General features: G+C 43.6%; 1 protein-coding gene across 1 annotated transcript in view; it reads left to right on the top strand.

The window, feature by feature from the left end:
• The first annotated feature begins 3182 nt into the window (after window positions 1-3182).
• Window positions 3183-16845, top strand: part of LOC124594621 (Down syndrome cell adhesion molecule homolog) — a 184111-nt gene continuing 170448 nt past the window's right edge. The window contains exons 1-3 of the mRNA XM_047132993.1: window positions 3183-3429; window positions 3542-3780; window positions 11141-11378. Coding sequence (XP_046988949.1) covers window positions 3183-3429; window positions 3542-3780; window positions 11141-11378 — 724 coding nt within the window. The remainder of the gene's footprint in view (window positions 3430-3541; window positions 3781-11140; window positions 11379-16845) is intronic.

Here is a 16845-nt window from a genome sequence, read left to right as displayed (position 1 = left end):
ATCTTTTTGATGTTCATACCCGACAGTCACAATAAATAACACCTATCGTTGATCTAAGCTGGCTTATCGTCCTCACTACATCGTGATTCAAAAAGGAAGAACAGATTTCAGTTGTTTATTGCATACAAGCAACAAAAGATAGAACCACACTGTTGAAGTAACCGTACAGAAGAAGTTTTGACAAATCTGCGCTGTTTTCTGTGTGTTGCAAAGATGTCGACTACACCACAAGAGAAATCATTATATGTGTTGGAATCTGGGCGAAGTCAACCCATTGTTCAAGTGCAACGTGGATTCCGTGATCAATTTAGCAAGAAGCTGCGTCTGCGCAACTAGATTTATGACTGGTACAACAAATTCTTGGAAACTGGTTGCATATGCAAAGGGGACGGGTGCTAGTCGGACACGAACGACTGACGAAAATCTGGAGCGTATCCGAGATGCGTTCACACGGCACCCTCGGAAGTCCACAAGACGGGCACACCAGGAACTTCAACTTTCTCAAACAACAGTGTGGCGTGTCCTGCAACGACGCCTGAAGGTGAAGCCATACAAGTTGCATTTACTGGAGCAACTGCGTCCCCGCGACCACGATAGAAGGTACAAATTTTGCATTTCAGTTCTCCAGGATATGGCAGAGGACACTTTATCCCAACGCCTCATCTTTTCAGGCGAATCGGCGTTTCATCTATCGGGGAAAGAAAACCCCACAGTGCAAGAGTAAGGGAAGTATCCTGGCATCCTCGTCAAACATAAAAGAGACTCTCCGACACTGAATATGTTTTGTGCCATTTCTGTTCACAAAATTTATGGACTTTTCTTTTTTGCGGAGGAAACTGTAGCAGGAATGTCATACTTGGATATGCCGCAAAACTATTTGTTTCCTGAACTTCACAAGGGTTCCAATGCTTTCATTTTTATGCATGATGGCGCCCCGCCTTAATTTCATCTTGAGGTACGGCGTTATCTGAACAGCACCTTCCCACAATATTGGATTCGAACAGGTAGGCAACAAGATTTTGTTCATTGCTTTAGGCCTCCCGTGTTACCATGCATCAGACCTTACTTTTTTTTCTGTGGTGGTGCATAAAAGATGAGTCTTTGTCCCAACTATGGCAGCTACTTTTCAAGATCTGAGAAATCGTACTGTTGAAGCTGTCGGTTCAATAAATAGGGACCTGTTAATTCATGTAAGGAATGAAATGGACTAATTTTCCGATGCTTCTCGACCAACTCTTTGTGCTTACGAACTTTCAGCATGCTAGAATAACTTGGGTCAGCAACTTCTGTTAATCAATAGAACTAAAACCAGTCCAAGTTGCAAATATTTTATTTTTTATACGATGACTAGTTTCGGGCCGAGACCCATTTTCAAATTAACCCACAGTGCTGAAAACCAAATGTACACTCATGCATAATGCAGTTATCACCAAATTCTTAAGCATATACCAAAGATACAGCACATATCGTTTTAAACTTCCAAAAAGTTGACACTGGCATTTCTAAAGATGTCAACAAAAAGTGTAATATACATTCACAGTGCATACAGATAACTGGCAGTTTATTCCTTCCTCTGTCGTAAGGAAACTTACGGAAGGGGGCGCCCTATCAGGATATAGGAAACCTTTTTTTATTTATTTATTATCAAGAGTATAACAGTTCGTACAGTAACCATAAAAGTCCACAATAAAAGTAATACTCATTGAAAATCTCTGCCAAAAGGATCCAAACACTAAAAATCACTAACCAGTGACGCACAGCAGCACTGTGTATTACTGGTTACTGACTCTTTTTGGTATAGATTTAGAAGGATCTGTTCTTTTTTAATACTTTTGACGCTGTACACGTTTAATTATTTTTATGTGCCTACGTGGCATGCAACTTTGTAATATGCGCCGTATGTGGTGCTCTTGTGTTTTACTGTGCAGTGGTTTTAAATAGTTTTTTGGTAGAGGATTTAAAAAGGTCGTAATTTTATTGTTGGCTTGCACGGTTTTACGTTTAATGGCTTTTATTTGCCAGTATGGCATACAATTTTGTAATATGCGCCGTATGTGGCGCTGATGTGTACTACTGGTCAGTGATTTTAAGTATTGGACTCTTTTTAGTAAAGATTTTAAAAGAGTATTACTTTTATTGTGGAATTCTGTGGTTATTGTATGAGCTAGTGTATTCTTGATGGCTGGAGAACATTTTAATAAATAAATACATGTATCCTATATCCTGACAGGGCGCCCCCTTCCCGAGGTTTTCTTAGGACAGAGGAAGAAATGAACTGCCAGTTATGTGTATCCATTGTGACTGTACATAACACGTTTTGTTGACATCTTCAGATATGGCAGTTTCGATTTTATGTAAGTTTAAAACGAGGTGTTCTATATCTTTGGCATATGCTTAAGAATTTGGTAATAAATGTATTACGCATGAGTGTAAATTTTGTTTTCTGCCCTGTAGTTTGATTTGAAAATGGGTTTCGGCCCGAAACCAGACATAGAATGGAAAATGAAATCTTTTCAGCTTGGACTGGTTTTTCGTTCTATTGACATCGTGCTTACGTTGAGTGTCTGAGCGAACATAAAGCTTTGATCCTTTCTCTTCAAGTGAGATGCGCAATGTGTTTCTGTCTTTCACAGTTTGTCTGTATGAACAATTGTATCACCCTATATATAAATGCTTAACTGTAGCACATGTTACATTATTCATATCAAGCAACCTTAAAACTGGATAGCAAATTACATGCCTTTAGGAACATTTCATGTGCTCTAAAAACAATGAAATTTTATATTTACGTGGTTCCGTGTGTGTATAAGTGTATGTTCTTGAATGTCTGAACGAGCCATATTTCATACCTGCTATGAACAACATACAATATATTAACTCCTTTCTGGTAACTACCACATTGCTGCAACAGGTATATTCAGATATATTCTCTAGCAATTACATTCATTTCGTAATGGTCTAAATACATTGAAGTAACTAGGTATTTTACTTTATTTTCAGTGCCGGCAAGATTTCATAGACCGTTTCAAAATATCACAGCGGTCAAAGGAAGTTCAGCAACGCTTGACTGTACCGCCGATGGGGACAAACCTGTCACCATAAACTGGTTTCAGAATGGCCACCCTTTTGATGCTACTCGTCACGAAAGAGTTACTGCAGAAGAGATAGCAACACGTAATGGAATGACATCCAAACTGGAATTCAAACGCGTAGAGCGAACGGATACGACACATTTTGTTTGTGTCGCGTCGAACAAGTACGGGACAGACAGATCAGAAATCCTGCTGGTAGTTCAAGAGCCGCCAGACACTCCACTGAACTTCCACGTTTCCAACTACAGCAGCCGCAGTGTGAGTCTGAGCTGGGAACAGCCGTACGATGGGAACAGCCGCATAACGCACTACGTGGTCCAGTACAAGAACGCTTCAGGTATGTGGTCGCCGAACTGTTAGCGTGCTCTAGCGTTTGAAGATTTTTTGCGGAATCTCATCGTGACTGACATTGTTGTGTAATTTCTTCCAGTTTGTGTGTCTGTTGGCAGTTACATGGCATTGGAATGTTGCCCAGGTGCTGGTGCAAGGAGGCCAGCAAAACGCGACTGTGTCGGGCCTTCTGCCCGCCCGAGTTTACCAGTTCAGGGCCCTCGCTAGCAACTCCGTGGGAACGTCCAATGCAACCAGAGCGCTCTCGGTCACCACAATGGAGGAACCACCAGAATCCCCACCCAGGGATGTGAAAGCTAGGACGAAAAGTTCAGAGAGTCTTTTTGTTACATGGAAGGTACGTTCCAACCTTAAAAGGCTTAGGGAGCAATGTACTGAAAGCAAAGAGATACAGTGAGTAGCGTTAATATTTGCTCACTATCAGATTTTTACTTTGAAGCATCATAACTTCATTCTTAACTAGATAAAAATATTAGAGGTAAATGTCCAGTAAGTAATAGTATTCAATAAGTAATAGCATTTTTTACACAACACATAACATTTGTTGAATAATACCCTTTAAATAAAACACCATTCCACACTCATGCTCATAAATTAAAAATAATGCTGATACATGGTGAAACAACGCTCTGTTGCGCGGTTTCCGGGTTTAAATTGTTGTGGACTGACAAGACAGCCAGTCCACAGTGACGGGTAACCGAAAGGCACGCGTTTAAACTCACGCAGGCTGGCGTGAGGTCTGAAACAGGATACGTAATGAATGCTATAAAGAAAAGTACGTAGCTTCTGGAATACTTAACTTTAATCCACATTTGTAGAACATCGCTCTTGATGATACATGTTATAACCACAATATATATAGCAAAGGATTATGGCGCCTTGCTCGGTCGTAGCAATTGTAGCTGAAGGCTATGCTAACTATCGTCCCGGCAAATGAGAGCGTAGTTGTCAGTGAACTGTAGCTATGAACGTCGGCTGTACAACTGGGGCGAGTGCCAGTACGTCTCTCTAGACCTGCCGTGTGGCGGCGCTAGGTCTGCAATTACTGACAGTGGCGACACGCGGGTCCGTCGTATACTAGCGGACCGCGGCCGATTTAAAAGGCTACCACCTAGCAAGTGTGGTGTCTGGCGGTGACACCACATAAATCACTTCGGGGTATGACCATGCGGTGCATTTGACCTGCGGTCGTCGCACGGTGCCGCTGGCAGCAGTTCACATACGCAGAGGTGTGTTGCTCCATGTGAGAGTATGGTGCATCGAGTAAGTTTGCAGACGTTTTGCAACGTGCTAATGGTGATTGTGTATTGAAAATGGCTCAAAGAACACATATTGATGACGTTATGGGGGCTAGAATACTAGGACGACTGGAGGCTGGTCAAACACAGCAGGCCGTAGCACGGGTCCTCCGTGTGCCACAAAGTGTAATCTCAAGATTGTAGCAACGATTCCAGCAGACATGAAACGTGTCCAGGCACTACAGTACAGGACGCCCACAGTGTACAACAACGCAAGAAGACATATCTCACCATCAGTGCCCGGGACCTTACCGCAGCCACTGGGACAGTTTTCTCCAGACACACAGAATACAGACGACTGAACAGACGTGGTTTATTCGCCCACAGACCTGCAAGGTGTATTCCACTGACCCCTGGTCACAGGAGAGCCCGTAAAGCCTGGTGTCAAGAACACAGTACATGGTCATTGGAACAGTGGTCTCAGTTTATGTTCACGGACGAATCCAGGTATAGTCTGAACAGTGATTCTCACCGTGTTTTCATCTGCCGTGAACCAGGAACCAGATACCAACCCCATAATGTCCTTGAAAGGGACCTGTATGGAGGTCATGGTTCGATGGTGTGGGGTGGGATTATGATTGGTGCACGTACACCCCTGGATGTCTTTAGAGAGGGACGAAGAGGTCAGGTGTACCGGGATGTCATTTTGCACCAGTATATCCGCCTTTTCAGAGGTGCAGTGCGCCCCACCTTCCTCCTGCTGGATGATAACGCTCGGCCCCACCGAGCTGCCATCGTGGAGGAGTACCTTGAAACAGAAGATATCAGGTGAATGGAGTGGCCTGCCTGTTCTCCAGACCTAAACCCCATCGAGCACGTCTGGGATGCTCTCGGTCGACGTATCGCTGCACGTCTTCAAACCCCTAGGACACTTCAGGAGCTCCGACAGGCACTGGTTCAAGAATGGGAGGCTATACCCCAGCAGCTGCTCGACCACCTGATCCAGAGTATGCCAACACGTTGTGCGGTCTGTGTACATGCGCATGAACATATCCCATATTGATGTCGGGGTACATGGGCAGGAAACAGTGGCGTTTTGTAGCACGTGTGTTTCAGGACGGTTTTCTCAGCTTATCACCAATACCGTGGACTTACAGATCTGTGTCGTGTATGTTCCCTATGTGCCTACGTTATTAGCGCCAGTTTTGTGTAATGCCACGTTGTGTGGCACCACGTTCTGCATTACCCTTCATTTATGAGCATGAGCGTATTTTCAAGTTACTATAATATTCGGACAGCCGGCAATGTAGCACCTGGTTTGATCGTTCACGCCAAGTTACATACTCTGACTTAGATCGCAGTATTCACCTACAGCGCGTTCGACTTTCCAGACGGTACATTGTCACGCAAAACTAATACCACTTTTGATGTACGAGAACTAGTAATTTTTCGTAAGGCCAAAGGGAAATCATATAGACAAACTTCTGCCATGCTCAACAAGAGCAGCAGTACTGTGCCAGCTATCATCATAAGGTTCATAAACGAGGACCGTATAGATTCTAAACATCATAAGGACCAACCAACTAAGTTGGATGCTCGTGACAAGAGGAATCTACGAGGGTTGACCAGAAAGTAATGCACCGCATTTTTTTCTCAACCGAAAACAATGCTACGCATCGAAACGCTACGTATGTATTAGTTGAAGTCTCCTAAGTGAGCACGCCTAGTTTCCGTCACTTCTGAAAGATAGCGTAGCTGCAGTGTCATTGAATTTCTCTCCGCAGAGAAAGAAACTGCGGGGAATATTCACAAACGCTAGTGCAAAGTCTGTTGAGCATTTACTGTCGACAGAAGTACAGTTAGTCCCTAGGCACGGAGGATGAGGTCATCTCAAAGGCTGTTCGTCGGAGCTGCACGATTTGCAGGCTGTAGAATGAAGGCTTTCACGACCGGATGACATAGCTGTTGATATACTTTTCGGGATGTGAGGTCGTGGTCCAAGAACTTTTCTGCTCCTTACGTTTCGTCCAGGCTGCGCTGGACTTCCTCAGAGGCGCTGCTCCGCTGAGTCTTGCCGACTCTGAGGAAGTCCAGCGCAGCCTGGACGAAACGTAAGGAGCAGAAAAGTTCTTGGACCACGACCTCACATCCCGAAAAGTATATCAACAGCTACCATCCAGGCTGTCACACCTGACATGTTGCACTGAGCTGATGTTGTCATTCGCCAGGACACACGCATTACGACTCGGCCGTTGGCGCTGCATCTGTCAATCAGAAAAGGAAGTGTAGATGCAATTACGCCACTCGGACAACGATTGGTACCGACAGGGCATACACGCCTTTGTTTCGCGCTAGAGGAAGGCCATAGAACGGGATAGAGATTACGTGGAAACATAAGATATGTAGATAAAACACCGTTCTTTCGTGTGTGTAATTCTCATGGGCAATAAAAAATTGTTGAAGAAAAAAATGCGGTGCATTACTTTCTGTGCAACCCTCGTAATGCGAAAAATAAAGAAGAAAAGTGCACTCAGTGCGCCCAAATTAGCAAGTGAGATTCTAAACGAGACTGGAAAGAAGGCATTGTACATCCTCAGACGATTCGCAGAGCATTGAGGGGAGTCGCTGCAATGGAAGAGTGGCTAGGAAGATCCGTACGTGAATCAACAAAATCGAAGGAAGAGATGGGACGTCGCTAAAGAGCTTATTACGAAGGAAGAAACATGGTGGAGAAATGTCATTTTCACCGACGATTTTTGCGTCAGATGGACGAAGGGTGGTGGCGCCGGAAGGAGAATGAAGTATTTAAAGTCACAATTGTTAACTCGACCGTAAAGCGTGGAGGTGGCACTGTTCTTCTCTGGGGCAATATATCTACATTTGGACCAGGTGAATTAGTGTTCATCGTCAATGTTACGGAAAAATATATCTGAACACATTAAACTACATTTTACGCAAATATGCTGAAAAAAATGGGAATATCAAATATGTTCAAATTTTACTAGGAAAATGACCAGAAACCTAAGGCTCGAATTGTGCAGAGATATTTGTTGTACAATTTCCCGAAAGTCTCACAACCACCACCTCAATCATCTGACCTCAACGTATTAAGAATGTGGGGGGAGGACGTATTAAAACACACCATTACCTTCCAAAGAAACTGTGAAACGTCGATTAAAAGAAGAGTGGCACGGTCTGTGTACTGACTATTTAAAAAACATCATTAGCAGTACACCGCAGCGTTTTAAAGAAATGATGCAAAAGAATGGATAACCTACAACATATTGAAACATATATTTTTCACAACAATGTGTCTAAATAATTATTTCTTAAAAGTGTCAGACTGTCAAAGTAACGTGAAAATAAGTCCAAGTTCTGTTTAAATGGCATTATTAAAGAACTTTCGTAAGTTAAATTGATAAAATTTATGCTGTTGTTTACAAGACATATAACTTAATATTATAGTTGGCTATGTTTTTTTGTATGTTTTGTTCAGAGAGAATTTATGACGCTACAAAGTAAAAATCTTATGGTGCCCAAATATTAACATTATGTATTCATGGATACAAGAGAATGAATGAATCTCTTCTTAAAGGAATGGATAGTTTTGTGTACCAAAACTGCAGGAATGATGGAATTAGCTTAATGATTAAAGTAATTTCGTATTTACATTCTTGCACACAGAAACACTTACAAGGGACCGCGTCTACTCGTCATCACCGATTTCCTCAAAATTTATGGTATATGCAGAACTCGGCCAGAAATGAAAGTGGTGGAAGTGGGAGACCCTGATGGCCAAGGGTTTAGAATAAAGAATAGTCGTTTTGGCGCTGGTCGGGGGAGCCACGAGCCATTTATGTTAACATAGGATTCAGGCACCGATCGGCGCTGCGGCAATCTGAGGGTCGTGTCTTCAAGCCCCTATGCTCAAACTTTCTTTTATTTTCAATTTTTACGATAATTACACTACCAATAGTCGGAAATAATGTTCAATATATTGCATTTAATATTTTCATAAAAGGCAAGAAAAGGAAAGGCAGAGGAGAGTTGAGATTGTAAATGAATTTCCAAGAGAGGATTGTACTTACAGCGTCCACGAGGAATCTGGACTCGTGGACTCTGCAAGTAACATTCCAAGAAGGAATGGTAATAAAAGCGTACAGCGTAAGGTATTCCGTTAGTTTACTTTCGTCTTCGAGCAGCCCTCGGCATCTAATGCATCTCTGCGGTGCGTATTTCTTTCGTCAGGTAAAGAATTTGTGAAAAAAGCTGCTCTTACTTCATCGAGAAATAAACAGAAGCACATACCGAGAAGACTTAAAACATATTTCATTGTAGAACAGTAGCTATCATCGCCAGTATTTAGCGAAATAATGCATTACGAGTGATTTGTTGCTAAACTATGCGCTGAGTGAGAATCTTTTATGAATGTAAAACCAAGTTTATTTATCTGTATTAATTTTAAAACGACCACGTAGCTGCAAAACTGCAGAGTTTGAAACAGGTGCAAGACGCCGAAAAAACTATTGCTTCCCTTGCTTTTCCGATGAATATTACCTCAGCACTCGAATATCATCAGCTGTAAAGTAATAAAATTATGTAATTTTACATACGAAGTTCTTGTATACGCCATATAATCACATACTGTAAATTTATTTGCGATCCCAAATTTTCCTTGTGTTTTTTATGTCTTTTATGAAAATTTTAATAGCTACGATATATTGAGCATTATTTAGATTTATTTGCAGTGTAAGTAACGTAAAAAATTAAGATAAAAGTAAATTTCAGCAAGGAGCTTCAACTACGACCCTCAGATTATTGTTCTGCACTATTTCCGCTGCTTCACCCGCTAGCTGGAAGCTACGAAAACACAAATGGCTCATACATCACCCGACCCGCGCCAGAAATGCTATTTCTTTCTTAATTCTTTGTCATCTAGAGCTTCCACTTCTGTCGTCTTCATTTCTGATCAAGCCATGCATATTACCATACATTTGGACAACATCAGTGATGACGAGGTGGGTGGTCCCCTTGTTAAACGCACCCAAGTTAGTCAAAGTAACCATTATTCTACGGTGGCTTATAGTTTGCCTAGTTCGAGCTAAATTCTCAGAAAATTGGCATCTGTACAGTATGAAAAACTATGACATTAATCAGGATGTATCACTTCGTCTGAGTGGCAGGCGATCGTACGAATTCCAAAGATAAATAAAATAGCCGCTGTCAGTCTGTTTCCAGATGGAAATGTTTTCAACTTCTATGGTGAATTAATTGTACGGTAAAGCTGCAAATTATAGAAGACTGATTCTTCCTTCGCCGAACATTGCTTAAACCAAAACCATAAATAAATAAGAGATGCAAAAGTTTTACATACGGAGGGAAACGGTACAAAGCTCAGTCAATTAGGATACTAGGAAAAAAACAGATGTGTATCCCCATCTTCACTATTGAATGAGGAAACTCAGTTCAGTTATTCACCCCTTTTAGACACCTTACGACTTCTGTATAGGAGAACAACCTTGGTGCTTTCATCCATAATTAGATTATAACACAAATTCTCATTCCTGTGCACGGAGCACCAAGGCAGTATATATTTGTTCATAGTTACTGTAAATAATATCGCAATGAAACCTGTAGACTGTAAATGTATCTGTGTTAAATTTGGCAACAGAGACAACTTTTTGTGGTTTATCATGAATCGATACTTTAAGAATTAGGCGTGTTTATTTTTGCTTGTTTTCCATTTTTTGGGTCAGTTGTGTACTAGACAATGGTCTTATAATCCGAAACCTAGGTCATACAATAATAATAAAGTTCGTGAAACAAGGCAAAAACGGTTTTCGTTTAATTAATATGATACACAGTGTTTCACCAGGAATCAATTAAAACGTATCCGATTTCGCGAAAAGTCTTCGAATTCATAGAAATACTGGGTGAAAAATATTTCTGGCACTACTGCTGTCGAGTGGAATTTTAATTTCCAACAAATCCGATGTTCCTTATACAATATGTACAATATAATTTAAAATGTTGTTTTATTCCTACCAGAGTGGTAAAACAACTTTCTTTGTTCACCGTGTGAACTAGGGTGATAGCGTGGTATGTACGGTGACAGGTACCCTCTCAAGAAAGAGAGAAAATGGCGGCAAACCATTTCTTAGCGTTTCCACGGTCCCACCGTTACTTTTCAGCCCTAAGCGGAGTTTGCCTGCCACATTGATTAATGTTAATTTTGCATTTCTTAGGTAACTATTTGTACCTACTTTTATAAAAATACACTAGCGTTAGACTTAGTGCAATAACCTGTTTGCATTGCGATTCCTCTAGCACACCTGCATTCACTTTTCGCATAAGTGCCCTTAACAACTGTATAAATAGTGAGTTTTCGAATGTGGCATACACTGATTACGCAAACTTACTCATCAATGATATAACTAAGCTTTTTTTCCAACTTTACAGCCACCAGAAGAGAAATTTCAAAATGGAGAAATTCTGGGATACTACATTGGCTACAGAAAAACAAACTCTTCTGATGCATTCCATTACAAGACGTTCGAAGTAATTCCCGGAATGCCGCTGCAAGGCCTGCTCACCAACCTGCAGAAGTTCACAGAGTACACGGTTCTGATACAGGCGTACAATAAGGCTGGAGCAGGTCCCAAGAGCCCAGAAGTTACCGCCATGACAGATGAAGACGGTGAGTCTGCTCTGGTGAGCTCTGAGGATCGTAAAGCGTGGTGTTACTTTGTATTTCTCCTATGTCGTTGTTATCAATAACTTTACATTTTACATTAGTGATTCGTCTAAAATGCTTTCCAATGTTCAAAATATTAAAACCGTTTGCGAAAAAAATTGTTTGTAGCTAAAGACAATAGAGAATGCATTTAGGGCTGATCTCACCATTTCTGTTCTCCTTCACCTGCAATAAGAAAATGAAATACTTGAATAGTACCTACAGTTATAAATATAAGACTTTCTCAGTTTCGGTCATGTTTATTTTCCAATATCTGTTGATCCGGCGCGCTTTGACTACATGATACCATCATCGGGTAGCTAACTGCTCCTTTTACAATAATTTTTAGGGTTCTGTACCTTAGTCGGTAACAATGGCACTTTATGCACTGAAGAGCCAGAGAAACTGGTACACCTGCTTATTATCGTGTAGGGCCTCCGCGAGCACGCAGAAGTGCCGCAACACGGCGTAGCATGGACTCGACTAATGTCTGAAGTAGTGATTGAAGGAACTGACACTGAATGCTTCAGGGCTGTCCATAAATCTGTAAGAGTACGAAGGGGTGGAGATCTCTTCTGAACAGCACGTTGCAAGGCAGCCCAGATATGGTCAATAATGTTCATGTCTGGGAGTCTGGTTGCCATCGGAAATGTTTAAACTCAGAAGAGTGTTCCTGGAGGCACTCTGTAGCAATTCTGGGCGTGTAGAGTGTCTTATTGTCCTGCTGGAATTTCCCAAGTCAGTCTCAATGCACAACGGACATGAATTAATGCAGGTGATCAGACAGGATGCTAACGTGTGTGTCACCTGTCAGAGTCGTATCTAGACGTATGAGGGCTCCCATATCACTGTAACTGCACACGCCCCACATCATTACAGAGCCTCCACCAGCTTGAACAGTCCCCTGCAAATATGCAGACGCCATGGATTCATAAGGTTGTCTGCATACCCGTGTACGTCCATCCACTCGGTACAATTTGAAACGTGACTCGTTCGACCAGGCAGCATGTTTCCAGTCATCAGCAGTCCTGAACCGTGAATTTACTTTCAAAACCTTTTCTTAAGAATTTACTTTATTTACTAGCGATTCGTCAATAACATTAACACATTTAATCACATTATGTGAGCGTGGAAGTAGTTGCCAATTGGTAACTGATGAAACAAATTTTTAAAAAAAAATTTTCAATAAATTTTTAACACGGCCGTAGTCACGACCGCTAACAACAACCTCTGGAAGACTACACTGGTGCAAATCTGCAACACACAAGATTACTTTAAACTAAAAATTTTAACAATTCACACAAACACATAACTATGCAACCCGTAAGCGAGATGTAAATGGTACCAAACACTCACATTAAAAATTATTTGCCACCGAAAGTGGAACTTGTTTTTAAAAGACTCTTACGGTGGAAGGGAGGCAATTTTATATACCGAAAATACCATTTAAATAAAATCCGTGAAATGCAGTTTTACGTAAAATGTACCAACATGCTCTACATTACACATATACCACCTCGCAAGATGATAGGCAAGATAAAAAAAATGGCTCTGAGCACTACGGGACCTAACTTCTGAGGTCAGCAGTCCCCTAGAACTTAGAACTACTTAAACCTAACTAACCTAAGGACAACACACACATTCATGCCCGAGGCAGGGTTCGAACCTGCGACCGTAGCGGTCGCGCCGTTCCAGACTGTAGTGCCTAGAACCGCTCGGCCACTCCGGCCGGCATATTTAAGGAATTCGGCCTTTACACCTTAAGCAATAAATTCGTTAACACCTAATCCGACAAACATGACAGAGGCAGCTATTAACGTAGGGCAGACCGACAGACAGACACTAACTGCCCAACAAATGCGGACGAGAGACAGACGAGTAAATTGGGGACGAGAGACTGACCAAGAACACAAATAGAATTTAACAAGTAAATGAAACACATATCACGAATCACTCAACTTTTCATAAACTGCGGTGTCTGGCGACCTGGCGTAGCCAAACTCCCGTCTCACGGCGTCGCAGCTCGCGCCGGCCAGACCGATGTCGTGGGTTGACTCCCGTTGCTCTCGTGTCGGCCACGAAGCCACTACCCCTCGCTATACGGCGCGGGCCACTGGACTGACGTGGCGACTTCACGTGCACCAACGCTCAAGACGGACAAGTCATCTTGTGTCCCAGTGCGCGACCGACCAACTGATCAATCCAACCGCCAATGCCCATAGCCTGAGCAAACTCGAGCAGACTGGCAGCCTAACGCGTACTAGCACTCCGGACGACAGACAGACACTGACTGCCCCACACTGACGCGGCTGACCAACTGACCAGCCTCGCCGAGACTGACAGACTGCCCCCCTGCCGAGTTTTTTTTTTTTTTCTTTATTGTAATTTTTATCACCTTACACAAGGCGGGCTGACAGCAGCTGAGTACGCCGCTCTTCAGTCTTGAGATTTACAATAAGGAATAAATAGAGGGGACACAGAGAATACAATCAAAAAATGGCGGGCAAAACAATGTAGACACCAAAAAAAAAAAACATGGAGCCGTTCACGCCTGACGAGAAAACATCACTGACACTAGTTGACACGGCGCACAAAACAGGGATGATGGCCATGGTACACGTGAACAGTGGCGGCGTTCCGGCGAACAAACACTAAACACAAACGAAGGCACACACACGAGACACTAATGGCGATGACCTCCGGCGCGCGAATGTTCACTGGGCGTGTGCGAGTCCAGGGACCTGCCAAGAGAGGAGGAGGAGGAAGGGGAGTGGGAGAGCGAGAGGGGGGAGCAGAGATGCCACGGGCAGGGGAGATAGGGGGAGGGAGGAAGGGGGGGAAGCCCGGGGGAAGAGGGGTGGAGGGACGGGACGGGGGAAAAGGAAAGAGAAGGGAAGGGAAGAGAAGGGAGGGAGGGTGCCTAAAGGAAAGGACACCGGAAGTGGGGGGTCAGGGTCAAAGTTGATAGGAGGGGTAGATGGAGGGGAGGAGGACATCATCAGGCAGGGGGAGCTGGTGGAAGCCACCTTGGGAGAGGGTAAGGAGGGTTGAGAGATGGAGACCGGGTGGGACGTGAGAATACAGGCGCGGCAGCGGGTGGGGGTGGGAGAGGATTGGGGAGACGAGTAGGTGAGGAGGATCGAGTTTACGGGAGGTGTACAGGATCTGTATCCTTTCAAGGAAAAGGAGGAGGTGGGGGAAGGGGATGAGAGCGTACAGGATCCGTGTGGGGGAGGGGAGACAGATGTGATAGGCGAGACGGAGAGCATGGCGTTCAAGGATTTGGAGGGATTTATAAAAGGTAGGGGGGGCGGAGATCCAGGCTGGATGGGCATAACAAAGGACCCCTGCCGAGCTCATGGCGCCCCTTAAATGCACGTGAACAGGCAACCTTTCCCCTTTTCCACCAGAGGGAGACACCAAAGTTGCGATTGCCACAGCAGCGCCACCGCCAGAAACAAAGGGCGACTGCTTCACACAACGCGCTGCGGTGCACTGTTCAGAACAGCAAATTTTACCACGGCTCAAGTCGAATGTCGCTGTTGACGGGCCCAGGCGAGGCGTAAAGCTTTGTGTCGTTCTGTCAACAAGGTTACACGAGTGGGCTTTCGGCTCCGAAAGCCCATATCGATGATGGTTCGTTGAATGGTTCGCACGCTGGCACTTTCTGATGGTCCAGCATTCAAATCTGTAGCTGTTGTGAATTGGCAGGAGCCACTTCACGGGGTTTGGAGGAAGCCGAAAGGCACGCGTTTAAGCTCACGCCGGCTGGCGTGACGTATGGAACAGGTAAAGTAATTATACTATCAAGAAAAGTACGTAGCTGCTGGAATACTTAACTTTAATCCATAATTGGTGAACATCGGTCTGACTGTACATGCATCACAAGATAAATATCAAGTGATAATGGCGCCTTGCAAGGTCGTAGCAAATGACGTAGCTGAAGGCTATGCTAACTATCGTCTCGGCAAATGAGAGCGTATTTTGTCAGTGAACCATCGCTAGCAAAGTCGGCTGTACGACTGGGGCGAGTGCTAGGAAGTCTCTCTAGACCTGCTGTGTGGCGGCGCTCGGTCTGCAATCACTGACAGTGGCGACACGCGGGTCCGACGTATACTACCGGACCGCGGCCGATTTAAAGGCTACCACCTAGCAAGTGTGGTGTCTGGCGGTGACACCACAGTAGCAATCTGCGGAAGGGTTGCACTTCTGCAACACTGAACGATTCTCTTCGATAGTCGTTGGTCCCCTTCTTGCAGGATCTTTTTCCGGCCAAAGCGATGTGGGAGATTTGATGTTTTAACGGATTCCTGATATTCGCGGTACACTCGTAAAATGGTCGTACGGGAGTATCCCCACTTCATCGCTACCTCAGAGATGCTGCGTCCTATCGCTCTTGCGCCGACTGTAACACCACGTTCAAACTCACTTAAATCTCGATAACCGCCATTGTAGCAGCAGTAACCGATCTAACAACTGCGCCAGACGCTTGTTGTCTTATATAGGCGTTGCCGACCGCAGCGCCGTATTCTGCCTGTTTACATATAGTATTTGAACACGCATGTTTATACCAGTTTCTTTGGCGCTTCGGTGTAAAACCTTTTCTGTGGCCGTCTGTGTATCTGTCTGCCTGTCTGTCCAACTATAAATACTCCCTCTTCTCAGGAGCGGGTAGACGTATCAAGATGAAAATTATGCCAAATACCAAGATCTGCAGTCTCTTGGCGGTGTAAATAATTTAAGGTTCTACGTCAATCCTGTCAAATAATACGGCCATGTATGTGACATATTTTGTATACTCACAAACTCATTGACCAGAAACTACAGTTCAATTATTTATATACGTTTTGGGGCTGATGATCCATCTGTAAATGGCGTTCCTGACAACCAAGAGGTCGCGGGATCGAACTTCGAACTGACCATGTTTTTCTCCTGTCGTAGCTTTCATCTCTCAACGACATGAGAAATCCACTTTAAATTGTAGTTCCCCGTCCACGGTTGGATTACTGTGGAGGTTACAAACACACAAGTCGCCGAAGTGGTGTCCAATAGAAATACTTGCACCAGGCCATTGAACCATTATTATTCTTATCAACATACATTCTTAACTACATACACTATTAAAGGTTTTTTTTAAAAAAAAAAAAAAAGAAAGGAAAAGAGAGACTTGTGTAGTGCGAAGAACTTTTCTGCCTGTGCCTTTGAGGCTTAGTTCCTTCCGAAACGTTGTGTGTTTTGTGTGTTGCCCAGAAAGGTTAGTTTACATTAGAGAGGAACACCATGTGCGTTGTGCATGTAAATAGTCAGTATGCTATCTTGGCATGCGTGTTGTGGAAGCTTATCCTTATCTGGCACACTGAGCACAAGGAAGGTCACAGCAGATAGTTTTTTTTATTGATTATTCAAGTATTACATGACATACGCGAAAGAA

The sequence above is a fragment of the Schistocerca americana genome, chromosome 2 (genome assembly GCF_021461395.2).
Source record: "Schistocerca americana isolate TAMUIC-IGC-003095 chromosome 2, iqSchAmer2.1, whole genome shotgun sequence".
In the NCBI taxonomy this organism is placed as follows: Eukaryota; Metazoa; Arthropoda; class Insecta; order Orthoptera; family Acrididae; genus Schistocerca; species Schistocerca americana.
This window is presented reverse-complemented; position numbering and strand designations above follow the sequence as displayed.